Raw genomic sequence first — 24,756 nt, forward strand, 5'->3', positions numbered from 1 at the left:
ATACACTCACCGCATGAGTATGCTTATAGGAGGCCCAATGTGTGTTGTGTAAATTAAACCCTTGTTTTGTGCAAGGCTAGTAATTGCAGTTGAGTGTGAAACCCAGTAGACCGCTGTTCTCTACACATACAGCACACACAAAATAAAACATATACCATATTTCATACACACACACATACACACGCATACACACACACGCATACACACACACATACACACACGCACACACACGCACACATGCGTTCCAGCATACCTCTAATTCCCACCCACCTGCTCGATCCCGGGCTGGACATGGTTGTAGAGCGGCCGGGTCTCCACGTGCTCGGGCACAAGGCACTGCTGCCGGAGAGCGTACAGGGCCAGCCGCTCGTTTTCTGGACCCAGGGCTGGAGGCAGGGTGCGATCGCTCTCTGTGCGTGCAGACACGGACACAAGAGATCCTGCGCTGAGCCCGCGGGCACCGTCAGCCAGCCCAGGGCACGAGCCGGGCCCACACCACGACAAAGGGGCCGCTGGTGGCACGCGAGACAGCACGCCCGGGCTGCCCTCATGCCCACAGCTACTCGCCGTGATTGATGCTGACACACCGCGTGATTATATCCAGGCCTGAGTCCACCGAGGTGAAGTCGGCATCGGTGTGAGGTACTCATTTCAAGTGATGTGCAGTACATAGATGGAAATTCGAACCTGGATTACCGGGAATGTCGTAGTGTGCCAATCACCACACCACCTTTCCTCACATACAATGACCAACAAAGACAAATATCCCCCAAATAGTGTTGTTAGCGAGCAGCTATTAAGGGCAGAACGGTGCACGAGGGGGTGGGTGGCCATCACCACACCCAGGCCTGCCTTTACATGCAATGACACACACACGTACACACAACAACACACACACGTACACACAACACACACACGTACACACAACACACACAACAAACGCACTGAAGCACGTGATACATGTCTACATAGACACATACAGAGGAGCATAGGTACCCATCATATTCTTCATGCTCAGTATTCTCCAGCCATTGTCCATGTGACGATAATTGCTGCACTCTTTATAGGTGTGACACTTGTTCAATTGATGCTGAGCCAATACCAAGGTGAATGATCTGCAATGTATACCACTACAATCACAGCATCGTTACCAGGTGTATGCTCGGAGCAGCCATGAGCAAGCCGTAGTCGATCATACACACGCAACTAAACTGTAACAGGCGACTCAAGACTTGCTGCTGCTATGATTCAAGGTTTCAGTGTTTCACAATGAAAATACCATACTTATACTGGACAGCGAGTGAAGCAAAGCACCATTCTAGCACGCCTATTAAGGCTGGCACGCCACAGGTGTTGGGTTAGGGTAGGCCATGACCAGATCAGTGCCAATGTTCGAACGCCTTAATAAATAATGCCTTTCATAATGCGTCTATTTTAAGGAAGGGATCATGTCAGTAAATCAATTACCGCAATAAAAAGGAGTAGTCTGTGCGATTGGCCAACGCTTCTTGTCAATATATTTGTACAGCCTTTAAAATAAAAGGCCACTTTCTAAGGATCCATTGGCTTGCAACCTTATTAAAGGTTTTCTTTTGTTGAGGCTGCTTTTGCAGACCAAAATTAATGTGCTTGCGAGCGACATGACTAACTGACCTGCAGCGTCAAGCCAGGCTCTTTCCGGGCCCAATTCACATGTCTGCCCTGCTGTCTGGTTCATGAAAATAAATGGTGCATTCAGCTTAATGTAAGCAATTCAACCCTACACTGAGCTAAATAAATAATTGAGGAGAAATACATCATCCAATTATCTTTGCTTCGCTATGAAGACAAAATGCGTGGAAACAATTAAAACGCGGAGAGCTCTCCGCACGCTTTGATATGATATGCTTGCATCGTTGCATGTACCTTACTAAACTGACAACTACAGATCAGCCAAAACGAAAGTCCCCGTTTCGTATTGGCGGATGTGGAGACGTTTTGGCTGTCATGTTGAATCGACAATGACTGGCCTGGAGGAGGAAAGAGCCAAGTGGTCGAAGCAAATATCTGCGGTGGCAGCGCAGTCAGCGTCTCGTACACCTCGCGATGCTGTCTAACGCGTCCCTTGTTCATGTACACACATCTCACCCACCGCCTTCCCCATTCCAAGAGGCTCACAATCGGCATAAATAGACGCGCGGCTTAACACATTCAGGCAAGGCCCATTCTCCAGAAGAGAAAGAGGGCAGACGTTGGCTGGTTATAATTGAAGATTACACTTTGCGATGTGGCGCCTTCAAAACGTTGATATTCGCAAGAAGAAAAAAAACATTGACGAAAGCAGTTTTAGATTGACACAGGGGCAGCTTCGCCTCGTGTGCCTGAAGTCCCATGCCACGAGACTAACGTTTCTGGCCACAAGTGGCTCGGTTCACATGTAGCCTCTGAGAAAAGTCTGTAATTTTGTTCTCCATTTTGAACACAGCTAGCCCCAGGAAAGAAATGGAAAAGGCTTCGATTTCAACTGACAACCGGATGAAGTCTCATTCCGTGCTCCTAATGTTTAAATGCACTGCTGGAAATGTTCCAACATTATCCGTGATGCTTGCTTGAATATCACTTCTGGGATATGAGCAGAGCTGGTAGAGCAGCTGCACTTACAATCATGAGCTTGTGAGTTCAAACGATGGCCAGGGTTGGACGCAGCCTCCGATGAGCAAAATAAAGAAATGTAACACACATACGTGCAGCCACGCCATTGTTACGAGGTCGATAAAATGACTGCGTCTTGGGGAGATGGCGCCACTCTGCAGGGGACATCAACGGCCCTCTCAGGGCAAACATGAAAAAGATATTCACCGCTGTTCAAAGACATCAATGGAAGTGGCCTCGAACTGATGATGCTTGTTAGGGGCACATGATATGGGGCTTACAACCTAAGGCTGCAGTCGGTTCGTATAACGTTTATCCAGTCACATTTCTTTTGACAATGTGGCCCGCATTCGTTTAACATTATACACCGAGGAATATTAAGTTGTGTCTGGGCATGCGATGGACACAATTTTGTTCATTATCGTCAAGGCCCCACAGGTTGCAACGGTGCTTGCCGTCCCTCCTTGCAATACATAAATAGCAAAAACGTCGTCGAACACAATGTGGGCTACGCCGGAAGTGTGCAAGTGGTACGTGTCGCCATGCTAGAGGGCAACATTCGTATAAATCAGTGGCTTGTGCCAACGTGGTGGTCCCTGATGAAATGACAACTTCCCAGTGCGTGAACCTCGTGGCGTTGCACGGGATCGCGAGTGTCAACTGGCGCCCCCTGCTGCGTGCTCAGGGCGCGGTGTGGGCCAACTTGCTCTACCCTGCAACTTGGGATTTTACGTTGTTTTTGCATCAAAATAGCAGCGTTGTACAAAATCGACAGTCTAAATTGCACATTCCCCATATCTACTCTAAATGGATGATGGGTTGAATCAACCCCCCAACGAAGATCGGAGCCACTCGCTCTTCCCCTGAGTCGCCAGGCCGTGAGCGGTTAGAGGATTACAAATCGACGTTTTCACTTTCAAGATAACCACAGAGAACTTTCCAAGTCTAATGTGAATACATTGCACTGTAGTGTCATTAGTATTGAATGTGACATGGCAGCCCAGTGCAGTACGAAGAATGGCAATGGGCATACGTGGGAGTTGTGCCAAGGTGCGCTATACCCAGCCATCTTTGTCTTCCCAGCGATTACGCTTAGATACACTTCACCAGGTGCATATTTTATTCATAAGGTGACCTACAGGATCTCCATGCTGGGTTAAAAAAACGAAACAATTGGCACCATCTCATTGGGATTGTAGCGCAGCGAACTCAACAACTGCATCACCCCATTTCCAGCGCACGGACGTGAACACGCGCTCCGGGTACAGCTATCACGTGCGCTGTACGCCATGCACACACGGTCCACAAAGACTACTCACATTGCAACGTATAGACATGCATGGTGGTCCCAATAACACTGGTGGGCATTTATTCAAGAATGCATTGCTCAAATAGGCTATTTAATCTATAGCAGAGTGGAATTATGTTAATTTGTTACTTTAAAAAAGTCCCCACCTATTTTAATTCAGGGTCAATCCACCTTTCTCAAATGAGTGCTGGGTGGTAGAAATTGTATAACAGGCGACGTTTCAGGCAATGGCCCTCTTTATAGCACATTCATCATATTACAGTCCTTGTTTTTCATTGTAAGGCCACGGTCATGTTGACGATTGTGTTGAGTTTGTGTTGTTCATTGTGCTTGTGCACCACTGCCAATCATCACCAATTAACTTGTTCAATTTGAAATGTACTTTTGTTTATTTTACTTTAGATATATCATCCTTGAGGGTGAACATTCATGAGAAAAAGGTGTAATTTGCATATTCAGTTTGTAAAAGGCCAGTTGCTGCATAACAAACTTGTGCTCTAGAGTCTACCCAGGCGAGGGTTAGCCACTCCATCTCTCTCGCCTCAATCTATATGCTATCAAAGAAGGTCCAATGCCAGAAACGGCAGCTACTACAGTTTCTCTTTGAAAGCAGCGTTATTGACGAATGTGCCGAGTTTTGTTTGGATACAGTGTGGCGTAATTGGTATTCAAAGCACCCTAAGTGTCGCCGAGTAGATATAGAGATAAATTTCGATTTAAAGCTTTCGTGACTGCAGGGATTCATCTTCTTGGTTCTTTCGGTAAAGTCACGTACTTCTACGTGACTTTACCGAAAGAACCAAAGAACCAAAGATACCGAGATATTCGACCTTGAGATTGTCCGAGGGACGTGTCGGGCAAGTCACAAGTTGTGGAGCAAGAAGGCCTCTGACGCACCTCCCTGTTGCCTGTGAGTGATCTACTCTCGCATGCACTTCAGTTTTCTGCTTGTTATTTAGCGTACTAAAAAAAACACTTCTCCTTAACTCCCCGAGTAGGATTTTCAAGGAGACTTTCAAAATGTTCTCGTAAATTACAGGGTGCTTAAAACAAATGTCAACACTTATATGGGACTATCGTTTTTAATGGAAAAAGAGCGGATAATACTACACTGTAACATGATAACAAATGTAATGGTAATAGCTTTGAAAAAGCCAAAGAGTCTGCGCTTGTTTGCCATCATTGTCAATACGTGCCTGGAATCTTCTCCAGGTGGTCTCCAGCGTCCGGAGGCACATTTATTGTGGTCTTGTTGCAAATTCTCGGAAGTGTCAACATTTTTTTGAAGCACCTTGTACATTAAAACGATACGTTATTGCAGGTGCGTAGAGAAATAAGTCTCGGTTCAAAATGCAGAGGATCTGCGAGGAACGAAGGGAACCGACTTGTGCCGAAATTGAAGACCCTTTTTGGTGAAGACCAGCTGGGACCTGTTCTTCACCAACAAATAACCCTTTAGGACATATCCAGCTGTTCAACCCTAAGCAAACAGGGACCCTCATTTGAATACTCCTGTATGCAAACAAGGTGTGGAAAACAACGATATACATATTGTGAACCACATTCTCCATCCATAGTTTACATATGCAATCGTTCTTTTGTGTAAATCAATCATTAATATAACGTGTGTGCCAATTCCTGTATCTTCATAACCTTGCTTAAATATCTAATGGGCTTTGCTGCAATGGAGGCAGTGCCATCACTTTGCAGCATCACTCAACCCCCATGGTCCTTGTGAACTATAAATAGGAGGTAGTTTAACCTTTTGATGAAAAACCAATAAAGAGTAAATTCAAGTTGACGCAAATGTCAAAGTAATGAATTTTAGCATTTTTTTTCTGGCAAGTGGGCTGCATTTAATATCTGGAAAAAATAATGTTATTCGAGGAAACCTGAAAAATCTTCAACCCCAATGTGCATTCCCTACATTTCTCGGAGCATTTCAGTGGACTTTGATGAACGCATATTCTGGAAATTATTACGGCTTGTAAATGTACTGTTAGCTTTTCGCTGGGATAACAAACCTAGATTACTCACAGGACAGGAAGGCCGTATTTTTAGCAAGTCGTTAATGGCAGCACATTAACAGACAAAAGGAGAGATGCCAGTATGTTTGTGTGCGTATGTTCATTTTCAAGTCTTTAAATTGGTGCTTTGTGGATATGTTTTTTTTATCCCTCTTTGGTCATATTTCCATTACATTTCAGGGTTTTTTTTCTGACAAAATATGCAGTGTACGGTCGGAGCCTCTTGAAGGGAAAAATAAAGGTCCCATGCTGTAACACCTGCTCACCCCGAGCTATAAATGCCCCGACAGTGCATTGTCTTTGCACTATCAGGACATTTATGGTCTGACACTGGTGAGAACAGGCCCTAAAGATGGCTGTCTCTGGTCTAAAGCAATCAGTTTCAAAGACAATGCACATATTTTCAGAGCATGTTTTTGTTTGCGTGTTCACCACAAGCATGTGTGGTTAATGCAGACTTGATACCTTGCAAAAGGTTTCTATCTGGTGTTTGAACATCTTGACACCTGTTTTACTGCCTGAAAGGGTAAAATCTTTTCTTATTTATTCATAGGGCGAACCTCACAGAGAGACGAGTGGGCGAAGCGTACGGGGCGCGAGCGCTCTTCATCCAGCGGCGTCGGCGCTGCAGTCTTTTCAATTTCAGAGCCTCCCGCTCGCTCTGTGTGGTTGGGCAGCTCGGACACAAAAGGCTGCTGGACCCACAACTCAACTCCGCACATGTGCAACTGCAAGCGGGGGGCGCACAGACCGACCCCGCCCCCCTGTGGAATGGTTGCCCACACTGATCCGCTGGTCCATACCCACCTGCCCCAAGATCCGAAGAGACGCCCAGTCCTGCTGGATGTACCAGCGCATCACGAACAACCCCGAGCTCACACCCCCCCCCCCCCCATCACACCTCAAGTAACAAATTCCCTTTTTGGGGAAGTTTCAAAGCCCTCAGTGGGGCAAGCTCTTTCCGCCCAGACAAACAAACCTCTAGGGCCCGACTTGGCTAGCAAACAGCGGTCAGCCATGAATCACTGCAGAACAGCCAACGGCAGATGCGGCCACCTCATTCATCGATGAGAAAGAAGAGCGGCCTTTAAAGCGGCTGTGGCCACTGCAGCCAGACCGTGGACCACATGGTCCAGCACCGCCCGTGCCATCGACTCACTGGCAGTGTCACCGACCTCCAGCAAGTCTCTACGGAGGGTCACTCACTGGCTTGGTAGTCACCTCGGTAGACACAAATAGAATTGATCGTTTCACCATTTCTCGAACAATAGCACCAGTCATGCTGGCTGGTCAGCACCATGTATAGGTTTGACACACCCTGTTGCTATACATTCAGGCTTATATTTTGGGTCTGATGCAACGATTTCAGATCTGTGTTTTGGATTCAATGTGTCTTCTCAGATCATATCACTCAATGGAACACTGGTAACGAACGTGTGAACAGGAATTGGCTATTTATTGTCGAGGTATGGCATCTTACACAATGCTGCATTGCATTCCTTAAATATCAACAGCAAAGTACACTGTGTTGACTCTTCTACTATTGATAAATTGTGCATACTGAGTAAAATCATACAGTTACATTTATAACAGTGTTTCACTGTAGCCGATGGGAAAAACAACAGATGAAAAAGAACCGGTTCTTGAATTGAATCATGGCCCTAAATCGTGACAATTACTGAATCACTGGGGAGTTGAAACATTAGCGACATTTGAACATAGAATGTACATTGAGCGTTTGCGTTTCAGCTAGAACATCAGCTGTGCAAAGTCCTACCAGCACGTCAACATGAGATTTAATCTTGATCATGGTTACATTCTGACTCATGTACAGTCAATCAGATCATCACATTCGAGTTGATCATGCACCTTAATGTATTCAACGTAAAAAAAAGTCAACAGTGATTCGGGAATGTCATGGTGTTGGGGTCACCATCCCATGCTTGTTCGAGCAGAGACGCTGCCACCTTTCACACAACTAGAGCATACTCACTGCAGTCATGACTTGGGAGGCATGTGAATTTTAATCCAGGCTTGGCTATATGAGGCCATGTCAATGTTATTAACACGAGATGATGCGGTGGTAATTTAAAAAAAAACCTAACTTTAGTATACCTGAGAACCATGTAAATTTAGTTTTAACGGGCTAATAATTTCTCACAGTAAATCATTCCTTGTGGTTTTTGGCTGCTGTTTTTATATATTTTCACTTGGCGTAATGGGATTTATTTCACGGGCTGTTTGCTCATCGAATACGAGCGTGCAGGCAATCACTAATGAACAGAAAACCAGCCACAACAATGGTTACATTTGAAACATTTCAGTTTTTTTCATGTAACTATTATCCCTCTTCTCGACCCCAAAATTCATACCACTTAAACTTTTCACCCCCTTCTTTATTTCAGTAATCCGGGCATTACATGTAACACGAACGGGCTTATTAATCTCACAACGATTCTCGAATCTCTCCGACGACCTTTCAGTCACCTGCGCATGAACATTGATCTCGCTGTAACAGAACTCCTTCTCGACCTCAGTTCTACTCACCTCAACCCTTTCTTCGCAATCAGACTAGAAGTCTACTTTTAAACAGACATCTGGGTTACGAAATCAAATACTAGGTATTCAATTATTGGAACAATCGTACCAAACACTGCTTACTCTCGAGGGATTCCACTGTTTTGCTTGTTTTAAGAAGCCTGCAATGGCCAGGTGCGCTACAGAACTCAGCTATGATTTACGCGCCTTGGATATTCATGCTAACCTGCCCACTGTTGCTTTCCTCTGAGCATATTGAGTCAACCAGCCAGTCGATGAGAAACTTCTTCAGCTCGTTCAGTCTGCGTCTCCCGACCCAAATGTGCAATGGCCAGTGGACAATGCTCATCTGCAATGTTGGCCGTAGGCAAGTGGTAGAGGTTCTGCAATTCGCACTGCAGGGGGTGGGAGCCCAATGCAAAGGACAACCACTGCCGTACTTTGACCTGCGCTTCTGTGCCTTCGTGTCAACAGCAAGAATTGGAATAGTATAATTGGACGACTTTCGAAAAAAAAGTTGAGGTTAATAAAAACCTTTTATAAAATCGACTTTGATAAAAACTAAAGACAAACACGACAATGTAATTTGAGCATATCTCCATGTTGATTAATGGTTGTAATGCAACTCACAGGAACTGGCAAGTGAATGTTGGAAATGTGATATTTGGGAGTCTGCTCTGCTACCCAGGATGGCCAAAATATTTGATTGTCCATAAATCATAAAACAAGCATTTGGATAAATCCATTCAAACAACAATGCAGTTTCTACTACATTCACTCATCTGCGGGCCAAAGTAAATACAATTTATTTCGAACTCTGCAATACAGCATTTTTGTTTCCCCTATGAAGTCCAGGCCACCAAAGGCCACGATGTTTTATTTTCTCAAAGAACATTGATATTTACTTTTTCTATATTTGTTCTCATTCGTACGTGACAGACACCATTACATAAAGAACCAAGGGCTTCTAGTGCAATATATTAGCCGTTCTATAGCCACCCATGGATAGGTGGATTGATAGCCTAGGAATCAGGGCATCTGGTATGCAGCCTATTTTTCATGGCTTGTGATGTTTGGTCCTCCCCTAGGTCAACTCAGTCTTAAATGAGCACTCGTGCAGTGTGTAAACATCAGTATTTTGGAGACAAAGGTGGCTGGAAACAGTGCTGACCACCCACCCCTTTGTGTGCCATGCTTGCCTTAATAGATGTTCGCTCAGCACTTGCCCCACCAGTCTGTTAAAGACTATACAGGGAATATCTGTCTTTGTATTTTAGTGTTATGTTGGATCATGCTTCTATGGGAGCATAGAAGGGAAATCCTAACAAAAGATTTAGCTTCACTACTTTCTACTGCCCACCTTATAGCCCCACCGCCTATAACAACCTGCTGTGAATGGTGGTCATGAATACAAACCACTATTCAGGCTTCGCTTTCCGAGATCTGATAAGAATGGGTGCATTCTGGGTGGTTTGGTCAGAGACACACTCGTTGGTATCCTCACCTAACTTTACTCCACTTACAACGGGAACTTTGCTATCTCATGGGTAGGCAAGGGACGCGTGTGTGGCACTTGCCTTACCACAATCTCCCATGCGTCTCTCCGGTCTCAATATTTGCTCACACGCGGCACTTGTTTCACTGGTCTATTCAGACCAAAGGGGGCATCTTGGCACCTAACTGAGTGCAAGTTCATGTGCGTGCATGCATGCTTGAACGCACATGTTGGGCAGGGTGAGTGCACATGTTGGGCAGGGTGAGTGCACATATTGCAAATCCCAAAAACCGTAGAAAGAAAGACTGTCTGTCCTTGGATCTTATTTTCAGTGGTGTAAAATAAAATATGTAACATAACACTTTTCGGACAGAACATATGCAAGGAACATAAAGTGGGTAAATGCAACTAGCAGACAAAATGTGCTTTTCATATCTAACTTGAAAGTGTGCACGTGCATGCCTAGCCCTGACCATGCGAGTCCCTCTGGGGGGCTGAACACAATAGGCGCTGCCCAGCTCATTCATACCACGAAAGGTCGACCAATTCAAGTGCACGGCATCAATGCGCTTCGTACAGCAGAAACAATCGTTAAGCCGCCAGAGCAGTGTCTGATTGGCCCACGGGCTGGCCTTAATGTCCACGTATTTGTGTTGAGCAAGCTATGTTTGAATCCTCCCAGCACTGAATATTTCAAAAACTAGAAATCCCATATGAATATAGTTGTCCTATAAACACATTAGTTGGTTTATCCAGAGTGGGTGGCCATCTATTCGGTTTAAAAATCTCACCTGGATCCACGCCTGTGCCATCACTCAGCATATGAAGCATCTGGTTCTGATTAGAGGGACAACGACCTTGTCCCTGGATGGTTCATCTGTTCTTTAGATGCTGTGCAAAAGTACATATTTACTAGGAGGAGAAATGTCTTAATCAGTCTCACGTTCATTATTTGGAATGGCAGTCTGCTCGGTATGGATCTTTAAAAATGACCAACTTTCAAAATTGCATGGAATGAGTCAGCAAGCAATAACTTAATTAATATGCTCACTATTCAGCCAGTGAATTGCTCATGTAATTATTTTACTATTTATGCAAATCATAATATGCTAATGACATGGACATATTCTTAAGCTAATGGGACAAATGAGACAGAACGTATGAGACAGTCAATACAAGTTAATACAAATGAGACAGAATCTTACTGTGACCGTAATTGTGGCAAATTATCAAATCATGAGCGGGGAGTAGAATTATTCTGCACGCATTCCCACGCCAATTCAGTCAAAGCATTTGCTTGAGCATAATTCACCACACTGGCCAGGCAGCTGCAAATGTCACTCGCCACTGATGATAAGTACCGTGGCCGGGAATTGAACTCGGCTACTGAGTTCATGGCGCAGTGCATTGACCACGGAGCAAAGCGCTCACTAGCTGGAATCACTCAATGCCTACTCTTCCTGTCTCATATAGCCCTCTCCAGGAAGAGCTCCTCAATATGTTTTCAGAGAAAGAAGTTGATCGATATTTCAGTGCCCTCAAAACATGTGGATTAGACTTCGCCCTCCCTCCCCCTAACATGTGTGCTTGTGGCATGTTGACCGATCACTTTGTTATCCAAATTGCGATCGGGCAGCGCTCATTTCTGTTGGCAGTCAGTCCTGAATCATTGGTGGATATTCCACGTTCTTATGACGAGCGTCCGTTTTTTATATCGGGGAAACCCAGTTTTCATTTGCCACTTGAAGTGGTCATTATTTTATTCGCGATGTAGAATGTTGGTCTGAATTGACCCACGACCCTGAACCCATGACCTTCTAAAACCGGCGGCCAGCCACATAGTATCTGCAATAAAGGTATTTTTGTCATCTTAAATTAGGTATATTAAGTAATTATATACTGGAAATGATTGTTGATCACATTATAAATGACCGGATATTTATTTAACAAAATACGTATTTTTTTCATTTAGCCAAAAACATATAAACTTTTCACAATTTATAAATGTCACTACATCTGTTTTAATCAAGTTTATTATAGATTAAATCGTTATTTTTAATGAGGTACGGATCATCCGAGTTCACTCCGACTATGAATTGGCTAAACGTGTTGTTCTGACGGAGGAGAAAATGCCCTGCTCTGGTGTGCCACTAATTAGAACCAGGTTTCTAAAAGTAGCTCGTGAGTTAATGGTCTCATCCAAGTCAGCACTGGCTGTGCAATAAATCTGAACTTGGAGCAGCCGGGTAACTCAGTGGGAAAATGCCAGCGTTTGAGCAATAAACCACCAACAAATAAGGTTTTGTACCTCGGTAAAACTTGTTTTTCTTGTCCATGCCGCCATCGACTGGTCCCTTAGTTCGTCATCACCGCAGCAATTCCCGTGAGGGAATGCCTGATCAAAATTAGGCGTCCACTATTCATTGAGTCTCTGCCTGGTCACCAATGATTGCGAAAAATATATATATATCTCGCGAGGGTGCTTCAATGGGTAAAGAGCGTTGAATTATTGTGTAACATATATCAGCACGATTGTGTTATAATTGCATAGTTAATGGACATGGTCCTGCTAATCACGTGTATTTTTCCAGATGTTTACACTAATTGCCAGATATGGATGCTCTTGCCCAACTGCACATTAGAAGAGCGTTGAGCTTTTATTTGTATTTGTCTTCTGAGGATTATGATGCCTCAACCATTCTTATATTCTGCTTTTTGAACCATGCATGACCTCACCACAATTCACCAACCAAACATTAAACCAAGTTCCTGCATCACACGTGCAGGCCACCACACCTGGCCAAACACATGCCACTATTACACATATCCCTATTGCGTGCACACACTGCAATCTCGTCAGCTTATAAGCTGGTTCCAAACAAGCAATTCGTGCATTTGATTATAAACAAGTAAACCCGTAAAAACAAAGTTTTTCACTATAAATCCTTTATATGCGTGGCGGCTAGAGTCCTCTCATCCTCTGGCTTGAGATGGCTGTCACCTATGGGTCAGATGATTGTCTGCCAGTATTAAGCAATTGGTAATTAAATATTTAATTTGTTTTCCCTAAACAGTGTAAAATTTTTGAAAAAAATTTTCACGAACATTAATTGTCTCGCACAACGAGTCTGTGTGCAAAATGTCAGCTCGATTGGATCACGGGAAGTGGGTTAAAACACTACCGAAAGATTTGCACGGTCGTAAGCACGCAAGCAAGCAAGCAAGCGAACTTAATATAAAGGATTTAATAAAGGATTTAAAAAGACCCACATTGTATGGATCGCTGTGCCAGCAAGAGGGGTGTCCTCCCTCGTGAGGGTCAAAGAGACGTCGTGACGCATGGCAGCCGGGGTTGGCTCACAGGGCCCTGAGTGGCTGCTTTTGGCGTGGGCTCGCGGGACGAGCCGGGAATGCGAAGGTGGTTCCATTCTTGAGGCGACACCCGTTTTACATTGGCAAGGTTGAATAACAAAAAAAACCCGCAATAAGGCAGAGTAAATAGAACCTTCAAAGGGAATCAATAATTGCAAGACAATAGCGTGCAGATGTGCAAACCAAAATTTCATGTTGTTTTCTCAATGAAAATGAATTGTACGTGAAATGCACAGCACTGCATTGAGAGTTCCTGTATCATTGGTAAGTCATGACAGCGACGCTGCCGCGTTGCCGGAACGAGTCCTCTGGACTGGCGATGCAGACGTCGCGGGTTCGATCAGATCTCGAGCGGTTGCAGCGATGGGGCAGATTTTAAAAATCTCCCTCCCCCTGTCCCCCCCTTGCTTCTGTCCACTCTCCAGCCACAAAGACCACAGTTAGTCGATCAGCATATCACACGTGGTGGGATTTAAGTGTGGGTATTCCCACCTCTTCCAAGATGTGTGGCCAGCGTGGGAAGAGTAGGCCAAATACTATTGAGATGTGTTTCTCTTGAGCTCTGCCGAGTGGAGGCCCTTCCACCAGCACTGGCATCAGCCAGCAATTGCACAGCTGCACCTTTATTATGTTTCACTATTATCTGAACGTATTCCCAAAGGCTCATACAAAATATGTATTCGCTTCAAGCTCTTCCCGTTTGGTAGGAATGGACTCTGCATGTTTTAGATAAAAGCTGAATGTTAAATACCAGAAAATTGAGCTAAGGTTCACCTCCTGACTCCCAGCCCCTGCCTATGGTCCGCAGGCCCGCCTGAATCAAAGCACGTGTTCTATTTCGTGTAAAGGTGGAGAGAGAGAGAGAGAGCAGTGGCATCAAAGCGCCCGAGCTGTCTGTGTGGCCCCGATGCTACCTCCCCTGCCGAGAGCAAGCCCAGCTTCCTGCACGCCCAGGCCGCCGCTATCATCCCCTCGCGATACAGCCCGGCACCTTTGCTTACTGCACAGTGTAACAACAGTTCAAACCGTTTGTTTGGAAAAGCTCCATGTATTGCACACGTTTATTCAAAATAACTCTTAAAACAATGAGTGAAAATCTGGAAAGTTCAGCCCAGTTTTTGAGGAGACATTAATGCAGATTACTTTGCATAATGACATCTTGGGACAGTTTCTGTATGCGAGTAGCAAGAATGTTGATTAGTTGCTCAATCGTTTGATCAAAAGTTCATATTTCCTGGCTAATTTTAACAAGAATAACTAAGAATAACTACGTGAACATAGGTTACATAGGTTACCTTCAGCTGATACGTATATTACTTTTGGGAATTTCATTACAACTTTGCAGCACTCGAAATGAGTCATTTTATGAGTGTACTCAGCAGAGGTGTGGACTCGAGTCATGTGACTTGGACTCGAGTCAGACTCGAGTCATGAATTTGATGACTTCAGACTCGACTTGGACTTGCATAACAATGACTTTGTCCCACCTCTGGTACTCAGGAAGCCTCAATACTTAGGCCCAACTTAGATATTTGGCCATTTATTGTTTTGCACATTGGAGGATACTCGAGTGCCCAAGGAAAAGGGAAAGTTATAAAAGAGCCAGCAACTTGAACTCTGCAAGCGTTGCATGGCAGACACAATGACGTACTCTTGTGAAGTATGCACGTGGGTCCTTTAAATATTCATCGACTTTATGGTGGGCTTGCATAATTTTAGATAGAAAATCAGCGCAGCCTTTCGCAATGTAGAAACCGACGAGCACTCTCCTGCTGCGTAATCCACAATGTGTGCTGCGGCACATGTGCACACCAGGCGTAACGAAGGGCCTTGACATCCTGAGACAATCCAGACTCGCTGTTGAATGCTAAACGTGAATGTTAAACTCCAGCACTACTTAGACACCCCCTCGTAACATAACCACCTCTTGGCAGTGCTAGTCAATGAGTGTGAGTGATGGGACTATGTGCCTCATAATAATGATAAGAAGGGACTTTCCCTACGGTGTCGGTAGGCCACGGAGTTAGTTTTATAAGACCGATGCATTTCCCACGGACCCCAACACCTCAGCAGGTTGCCGGCATTATTTCAACCAGAAAGAATAATCTTTATTTTAATTTCATACTTTTTTCAACATCTGGTTTCTAAGTTGTGTATGTGTGTGAGTATGTTTGCTCGCTAACAGTACCTGCCCCAACAGCCTGTAAAGGCGATGCGGGGGGTCTTTGTCTTTGTTGAGTATGTGTGGTGTTCATATAAGAACAAGAGAGGCCTAAAATGAGTACCCGGTGCAGTGTGGACAAACTGGGAAGGGCAAACAAAGGTTGAAGGTGGACATGCTTGCGTATGAATGTTAATATCAGATGGGGAAATGCTGGTCACCGCAACTGTGACGCTCTTCCTCTGACCCTCGCACCACCACCACCACCATCTCCTGCGTTGCATTTCCCCTGGGCCACACTTTGTTTGCTTCACTAAAAATCACATGGAAGACCACATGGGATGATGTTGGAATCTATTTATTTGCATCAAGCGAGTGAGCCCATGCCCAAATCAGCACTGGGAGCAGCTCATTGGTCTGAACCGACGGTGGGTTTAATATATACTCCTCTGACAAGGACAATGTTCTCCATAGGGCAACTACAGTTGACTTCCATGGAGGAATGGTCGGCTCTTAATTTATTTGTTCAATGAGTGAGCTAAACATATCATTTTTCGAATTGAAGTCCCTCACACCCTCGTATTATATTGTATTTTCGCCTCTCGATCTCAAATTACTTCTTTCCCCTATAGCCCCCCCCCCCACAACCATCTCACATTTTACATTAAAACAAAACATAGCAACGAAAAAAGTTTTCCCTTGTCATTTCTGAGTACTACCATGGTATCTTCTTTATAGCTGGAGATGAAAATGACTCTTGATGTGTTACTCTCGTGTCAGTGTGGCTGTTTTAAGTAAACGTGAGTCAAAGGACCCCCTGATGTTTAACGTCTTCGCAAGGGGCAGCTTCGTCAAAGTCCCTCTCCACCGTGGACGGACGTGACCTCAGCCACCCGTCAACGCTGCCGCGCCCCCAGAGGGACTCTACCACTGCTAACGCCACAGCCCCCCCCCCCCCCCCACCAAAGTGTACCCACCTGGGGATGCTGATGCATTGTTGAGCTGAAAAGTTTTGGCATCCAAGGCACGCAGCAGCAGCAGCAGCAGCGGCATATTCTAAATCTGGTAACTATGACCCTGGTCATTGGGTGAAACGTTGTGAGAAAGCAAGTTGATCGCTGGGCCGCAGGACACTTGACCCAATCACCAAATATTTACCGATTGCACTGTTGGATAAATCGCGTGATATAGCTAAAGCATACTTGTGGAACTATTAATGTGTAGACATCACAACACTACTTCGACAGGCCTCTATTACCCAACACAATATGATAACTCTATCAAGATGAGTTAACATATGTCAGTCTGATAATTGGTTCTTTACCCTTCTATCTGGCAACAAAACTGACACCTTTTTGCCAGATAGAAGGGTAAAGAACCAATTATCATATTTTTACTGGCAAATGAGGTCCCCATAATATGTCAGTCTACTGATAATCTTTGACTTCTGTAATAAATTCTAATGATAAGCTAAAAATATTGTGTTTGTAATGTCATTGGTGAGCAGGCATAGAAAATCAACTCACTGCAATGAAGAACGCCGTTTCGATGCAGGTGGATGAAGCTCGGATTCGAAGTTAGGATCTCAACGGCAATGGCTTAGTGCTCTGAGCCACCCAACCTCACGTGAAACAAGACCTCAACATACCCAATTCTATGTATTGCCAATATTACCTGGCACGAAGAAATACCAAGGTACTGAGGAATACTCAGGGAAACACGGTACCGAGTGATAGGCATCACTTTTCAAGTGCTGCAACAAAATCGCCCAGAAATACCTGCAGCCCAGAGCAAACTTGGCCCAGTGGCCAAGAGGTGTGGCAGGGGGTGAAGCAGGCCACTGGCCATGTGAGGCGAGGTCAACCAATGACCCCATCTCACCTCTTGCTTCCCTACCACCTCGCACCCCACCACCGCTCCCCACCTTCCATCTGCCTCCCATGCACGGCTGTGCACTTGCCCTTTAAACACACCAAAGGTGTCTGCCTGGGACTGGGTGGGCCACACATGGCAAGGGCTAACGAGACAGCGACCTCTTGCCAATGACCTCAACGCCAACACGGGTTACACACATGTATGACTTCACAACTCAAAATATTAATGTAATCATTCGTAAGCACAGCCTGCCAATAATATTATTCACACTGCCTAATATTAAAAACAAAACATCGGGTTTCCTGCCCCCCAGCCAGCCCCACATATACACTCCTTCACATGAGGTGCGGCGTCGTCAAAGCCCGAAGTGATTTCCTTCTCAGATGAGCATTGAGGAGGTGCCCATCTCCTATTTACAGCATTGAGCCAATGGTGGGAAATACTACGTTCCTATGGCAGGGATGAACCCCTCCATATGACACCCACTGCTTATTTCCTTGCAAAGTGGTAGCTATTTTATCGACTCCAGAAGTATGATGGGTTGAGTCAGCTCCAACTAGGAATGAACTCACAATCTTCTGTTTGTGGACCGCTTGCTCTACTGCTGAGCTACGTGACCAGGTATAGGTACATGCCAATTACATTTCTTAATAGCAGGCCTAGAGAATTGCCAGACTCGAAACAATAGTTTAATCTGCATTGTTACTGGGCACTAATATCTGTAATATATATGACAGCAACTCTGTGAGTGGACAGTTGACACCTCAAAAAATACATTACGAGGGCAGCAAGGCTTTCCACCCTGCATTCTATAGCTGGAGCACGTTGGCAATGTCTGGTACCAGTTCGTGATGCGCATGACAATCTGCACAACGCGATGTTGTGGCCATGCTCACAATTCATCATATTTCTACGTCGAAATGACCAGGTCCGTTTAAAGACACAAACAAATATCTCTCATTGTATTGATGCACACCTCGTGTGCAGTGACACACACCGCTGGATGTTTGACCTGAGTTGTATTTTTTGTAATAAGAAAACAATAAGTGAATGCTACGTTTGTGTTTGTAAGTTTGTTTGATTAACTGAGACGAAAACTCGAGAGACGAGTCAAATTCTTTGCAAGGGAAAGTAATTGTCACGTGACTCTCAGGAGCACCACATAAGTGCCCTTGGTTAGGTTGCTTAAATACCTGTAAATACAACATTAAATACAACATTATATATATTAAATATGCCAATAATATATTTTATTGGACCAAGTGAGATTTCCAAAACTTTTTTTTTTACTATTAAATATATAATATTTACTAGAGTGCACTATATATGCACATACTATTAAACTACATGAAGCAGCTGTTTGCCATTAGTTGTGCTCTGTATGGTTTATATTGAAATGGGAAGAGGCCACGCTAAGTTGCGCGCACACGTGGCGTGGGTTAGTGTTCGCTGTTCTGGCAGTGCAGCTCAAAGAATCCGTGGGCCTGGATCATAATGCCGTGTAGCCGAGTGATCCATCACGTGAAGAAGCCCAATATATAATCCCAGGATCGTTCCCTCCCGGTCCTCGGTGTGATTAGGTCGCTCAGAGTTTGGGTATGGATTCTCAGGGTATGGGGGGGCCAAGAACAACTGGCCATGATGCTTCACTCACTGTTTTCTTCGTGGCAACATTTCCACATTCACAGAGACAATCATTAAGATTTTCGTCTAGATTTATGTTTACGTTCAATTACAAACGACCACGTTGAGTTAATTGCGAGTGCGATAAATGTGGGGCTTTTGGCTTTGTAAATCAATCACATGTTTCTAATATTTCATGAGAAAACACATTCCTGCGGAGGGAGCTGGTAGGAACGTTGGGTTGCTCGGTCAATGGCCAGGGTCAACGATGGCGTGGTGTATTCCGCAAATATGCCCGACTGTGAGGGCGGGCACAAGCCGGCGTGAGTAGGTTAAACGTTGAGTTTTATAAGGGTACCACGGAGTGACCAGCCCCTCCCCTCCCCACCCTGCCCCACCCTCTCCACCCAGCCCCACCCTCCCCACCCAGCCCCTCCCTGCACGACGGACACAATAATCCCCTGTGGGCTGGTGTAACCAGGATGTTCCTACCAGTATAAAAAATATTGTAAATATGTTTTAAAGTCACGGAAACATTCAGCTATATATATTTGGTTGTTATAAATTATGAGGGGCAATAAAGGTTTACGCAATTGAATATTACAAGTCTGAATAGATTCAGACAATGTCTCCTTCATATGGTTTGCTTATTTATTTTGTTCCCTATAATCTTACGTATAATCTTCCACAATGACGCTAATGATTATTTCGTATTAATTATGATTTAGTGTTGCGTGTATTTATATAGTTAGAGGTTGACCGGGTCGCTCAGACGTCAGAGGACTGAGTTGGCAGAGCCGAGATCCTGGGTTTGAATCCAGGCAGCTGCCTGCAATTAAACCGGGGGTTCAAGCGCAGGCAGTTGATGGCCTCAGCCCGCTCACCAATGCGTGCACAAAAAACACAATGTTGTATTTGGCTTCGTAATTAATTTGACTCGATTCCAGTTCTGAGAATGTAAATGCCAGAAGCGTGATATATATGTCTCCTTTCATGGGCAATTCTCTATCACGGGATGATCAACTGCTATTGTGAGAGTTTCAAATTGATTCTTCACCTTAGGATGCGATACCGACAGCCCAAGTGGGACAACATTTGATAAAAAATAAATAGAAAAGGATTATGGAGTCTATGCTTCGTTACAACTGTTACTTTCTTTTTAACGATCACCGCTAAGAATGCTTTGTCACACGTGTTATGGTTTTTATGCAAGATCTGGGTTGCAGATTAACCGTGCTTCGGTGAATAAAGATGAGTAGTTCAAGTTCATTTATTTGGTATAGCCCTGTGAGCCATTCGGCTCTTGAATCGGGTACAACCACAACAAACAAAAAACAAAAACATGAACAAGAAAACATTTTCAAGTGAGTAAACGTGTGTTTACGTATACCTGTTTAATTATCAGCTGCTTCTCAGTGCCCATGTGACCGCAATATACGTCGGCGAGGAAAACGATGAATTCGACATCTTTACTCAGATTGTACACAGGTAAACAATAGATATGAGATTGTAGAGCCGAATTTACATTTGTTTTGTATTGACCTCTCTTACCCAATACTAAACGGCGCTCTTTGTGACGTATCAATAAAGGTTTGCCATAAGTCAAACCGTTTCGTCCATAATAAAAATACATTTTGGTAATCAGATCCGGATAAGATTCAATTAAGGAGGGGGGGGGACAGTTTAATATAATTGGAAGACTTACCGTGGTTTTTTGCATTTACCCTTACTTATCTATATATCAATGCATGTTGACTTCTCAACTGCCACCAATAAAAATGACCACCTCAGAATCCAAAATGTGTCTGCTGGCTCCAAATTCCACCCCACATCGACCAAGAGATTGCCGTCACCATGTTCAAGATCATCGATGTCCTTTCACGTGCCCTCCTATCCAGCAACCAATACCTTTAGTCAACACCCCCAGTCATCCTTTATTTGACGGGAGGTCACTCTGTCTCTACTGCTGGCCTTGAGGCCTGGAATTCCCTTCAGATGAATGTGTGTGCACAGCTGAGACAAGCTGCCTGTTCAGGCTCAAAACTTTCCTCTTCTCTTCTGCCCATGACTGGCTTTAAATATCTCTTCTCTGGCCCGAGAATTATACCCCTCATGCCTTGCTGTAAAAACCATCTTCAACCTGTGTAGATGTATCCAGCGTGGTCTCCGAAAAAGAGCTTTATAGCTCATCGGATTCCTCCAGTATAAAACACATGTTTTATTCTGAGATGATTTATATATCAAAGTGTTGTGTGTTGTACAGGGCAGCCAGATTACTTCAGTGCATTGCCATAAGACCTGTTTTGTTGGAATGAACACGTTGTCTCTCATGACAGAAGGGCACAATCTTGAGAAAGATACCAAATTTAAAGACCATTTTATACATTTTTCAAGCACAGGCCATTTTGTATCAGTGATATCGGCCAAATAGTTGAAAAAGCTACCATCATTCCTATAGTGTTCAATGTTTCATTTATTGTATTAGGAATTTTAATGGCTCCTCCTTGCTTAACTGAAGGACCTGGAGTTGAATTTCGATTTAAAGCTTTCATGACTGCAGGGATTCATCTTCTTGGTTCTTTCGGTAAAGTCACGTAGAAGGGAAATAATAAAATAATAAAAATAAAACATAATAAAATACAATTCTTACGACGTTTCGGCCACAACGCAAGCAGCCGTCCTTGCGTTGTGGCCGAAACGTCGTGAGAATTGTATTTTATTATGTTTAATTTATTTTATTTTATTATTTCCCTTCTACGTGACTTTACCGAAAGAACCAAGAAGACTTGGACTTGAGTTTATGCAACACTTGAGGTGTAATTCTGTCACGTTTGAGAGTCCAGTTGGAGTCAAGGTCGTTGTTGTATCTTACCTACTTACACACACACACACACGTGCCCATTATATACTTAAATTACCCAAGCCCCTATTTTCTGCCAGGCCTCATTGCAAGCGGCATCTGTGTGTCATTATACTCTGGAGAGGCTGCTGGGTGGGAAAAGCAGAGGTTTCTGCCCTTGATGCACATTAATGGTATGGAATCCATTTAACTCGACCATTGTCATTAAGTCTTTCGGGTAGGAATAAGTAAAGTAAGAAAAATCCGTGTTCATTTAAGGCTCTGCTAAGGCTTGAATGTCATTCTAGGTATATCCCACAATGCCCTAAGATAAAATAAAATCATCTTCACGTGCTTTGTGGAGTTTCCACTCCTTCATTTTCAGATTTTAATTTTGCGATGTTTATGGGGTTTGGTTTTTGTCTCACCAAAATTTGAAGAAAAATGGTTATATTGTAAATATTAATCTGGTTCTTGACTGTTCGGTGCATCGTGAAACATACGGTAAAAGATGGCTGTGCATCTCAGGGCGGTCAAAATGCATGTTCTAGAGCAGTGAGGCGCACACAATTCAGGCCCTAGGTTCAAATCTAGGCAGCTACGATGCTGATGTATCAAGCTGATTACTGATGATTGTGGTAAACTATTAATACATTGGTTATTTATACTAAATTGCACCTAGCCTTGCAGCGATGGCTGCCAGTTATATGTGCACACAATGGGTAAGTGGCATGCAGTAGAGAAGCACTCCTCAGAGAGCTTGAAGGAGGGCGTCTCGTGCTGGTTACGCCAAGGTACATTGAAGGCAACTCCAGCAACGCGTTTGTGACATCATCGTTCAAGGCAATTCCTCAAAACGATGTGAGGCTCTTGCCATAAGGAGTTTCAGAGCGTTGTTTAAATAATGAACACAAGTTGAAAATGATATGGAGTGATGTTTACATTTACAATTTTCTTTTTAGGCTCACATTTCATTCAGAGTTTACAGCGATTATAATCAATGTTATGGTATACACTGATGAAAATTAAGATTAGTGTTGGACTTTAAGCTAATTACGGATGGAATCAGGTTTGCATTGATTGAGAGTAAGGCTCAGATTAACAGTCAATGTGTTTAGGTATGTGACCATGTAGACTGAGAATCTAGCAGCTAATGTGCTTTGCACCAAGGCAATTTGAAAAGAACTCGATGGTTTAAATTCCACTGCCACCTATACACGCTGCAGGGCATCGCAAAAAAAAATCCTGGCATGATGAATTGGCTCTTTCGACATGCCGACCCCAGCTTTTAAGCTATAAACCTGCACCAGTGGATCTCGTGCCAAGGTTTAGGGTTCAACCCGTTTGCTTGGCACACCGAGCAGTCTCATAACACCCGTAAACTTGAATCGGTACAAAGATATTCCTGCCAAGTAATCCTCAACAAGCGGGGGACTTTGATTTACGAGAGCCTCTGGAGGCCTCGTGCTCTGCCCATGCTCAGATCTCGCACTCAGAAGCGCTCTGTATCTCAAACATTCACAGTTGTGTCTATGTTTTGCATTTTGCTCTAAAAACATCCTTTCTGTCTGTGCTCCAGTGCTGAACTCTGGTACAAGTTTCAATCCCCCATACTCTCTGCGCTATTCTCCGCTGCCCCTGTGCTCCATCGCCGCTTCAACAAGATATATATTTTCGGAGCCGAGCTGGAAAACCTCGCTTCTGTTTCCCATTCAGACAATGATAACCCCTTCTTCTGTAAACTGATCTAAGTATGCCTCTCTCTCCAACATCATCTACACTCTTAATTTATCTAATTATACCCACACAGTGCAGGGCACACCTATGGGATATCTGCCCATGGATTGTGATGATGATGATGACCCAGACAATCCTATTTATATAATTACGCATTATAAAATAGAATACAACAGACACTATTCTATGTGTAGCCATACATGCCTATTTATATGTGTCGGTGCTGCCAGCTTGGATCTCCCTTGCCAAAGAGAAATTTAGTCTCATTGAGTTTCTAAATTATTGAAATACAATGAGACTTACTCACCTCACCTCTAGTCTGCCACCAATATATCGAATTGTCTACCACCATCTTGCACGCCCACCTCTAGGTCAGGATTGCATCTCATCGGGATCAGACTTGGTGATCGGACAGAGCGTGCACAACGATGTGATGCGATGCGATGTGATGCGATCAAGGAAGGCAAGATCGAATCACATCCTGATTGGCTAATTGGATTAATTCCAGTCAATTGAGTGGATGAGAACACATTAAGAACATTTTAACAGGAACGATATAGTATCAATGTTTTCGTGTTCTACTCTGACATAGGAATTAACACCCTGAGCCACATATCCACCCCCAAGGTTGCTCAGGAAGGGCATCTGCTTCTTTGCCCCACAAAGAGGAACCCACAAAGTTATTCCACCAGACGAGCGTCGTTTTACTTTACAGCGCTGCATCAGCAACAACTACAAAAAAACGCAGCCAGCTAAAAATAACCAAAATAATGATATATTTAATTCATTAGGATCATTACGACGTTAAGTATTTTGAGCAGTGATTCTCTTAACGCCATGATTCCCATTAGGGTGATGCATTGCCTTGAAGTCAGGTCAACTGCAGGTCCAACAGAAATCTGCGGAAGGCCTTACTTGTGTATTCACATTTCATTATTTTTTGTTCAGTAATGATGTGAATTACTCACAGAACCCTGTGCACTCGAAACTAAAGTGCAAATGTTGCCATGGATTGTTTGCTTTATTCTCTGAAGATGAAAATAACTTTTGTGGATTTTGACTGAGCCCAGCCGGTACAGCCGAATTGACTTGATGATACTATACCACTCCTGCCACAAGACGCTCTGGTTTGGCATATGGATGATGCTA

General features: G+C 44.0%; 1 protein-coding gene across 1 annotated transcript in view; it reads right to left on the bottom strand.

Moving 5' to 3' along the window:
• The window catches only part of LOC133343259 (dysferlin-like), a 173,064-nt gene that overhangs the window by 72,088 nt on the left and 76,220 nt on the right, over positions 1-24,756 (bottom strand). The window contains 1 exon segment of the mRNA XM_061552707.1: positions 271-410. Within this exon segment, the coding sequence (XP_061408691.1) occupies positions 271-410 (140 nt within the window).

The sequence above is a fragment of the Lethenteron reissneri genome, chromosome 17 (assembly GCF_015708825.2).
Source record: "Lethenteron reissneri isolate LAM-NWPU_2019-01 chromosome 17, ASM1570882v1, whole genome shotgun sequence".
Classification (NCBI taxonomy): Eukaryota; Metazoa; Chordata; class Hyperoartia; order Petromyzontiformes; family Petromyzontidae; genus Lethenteron; species Lethenteron reissneri.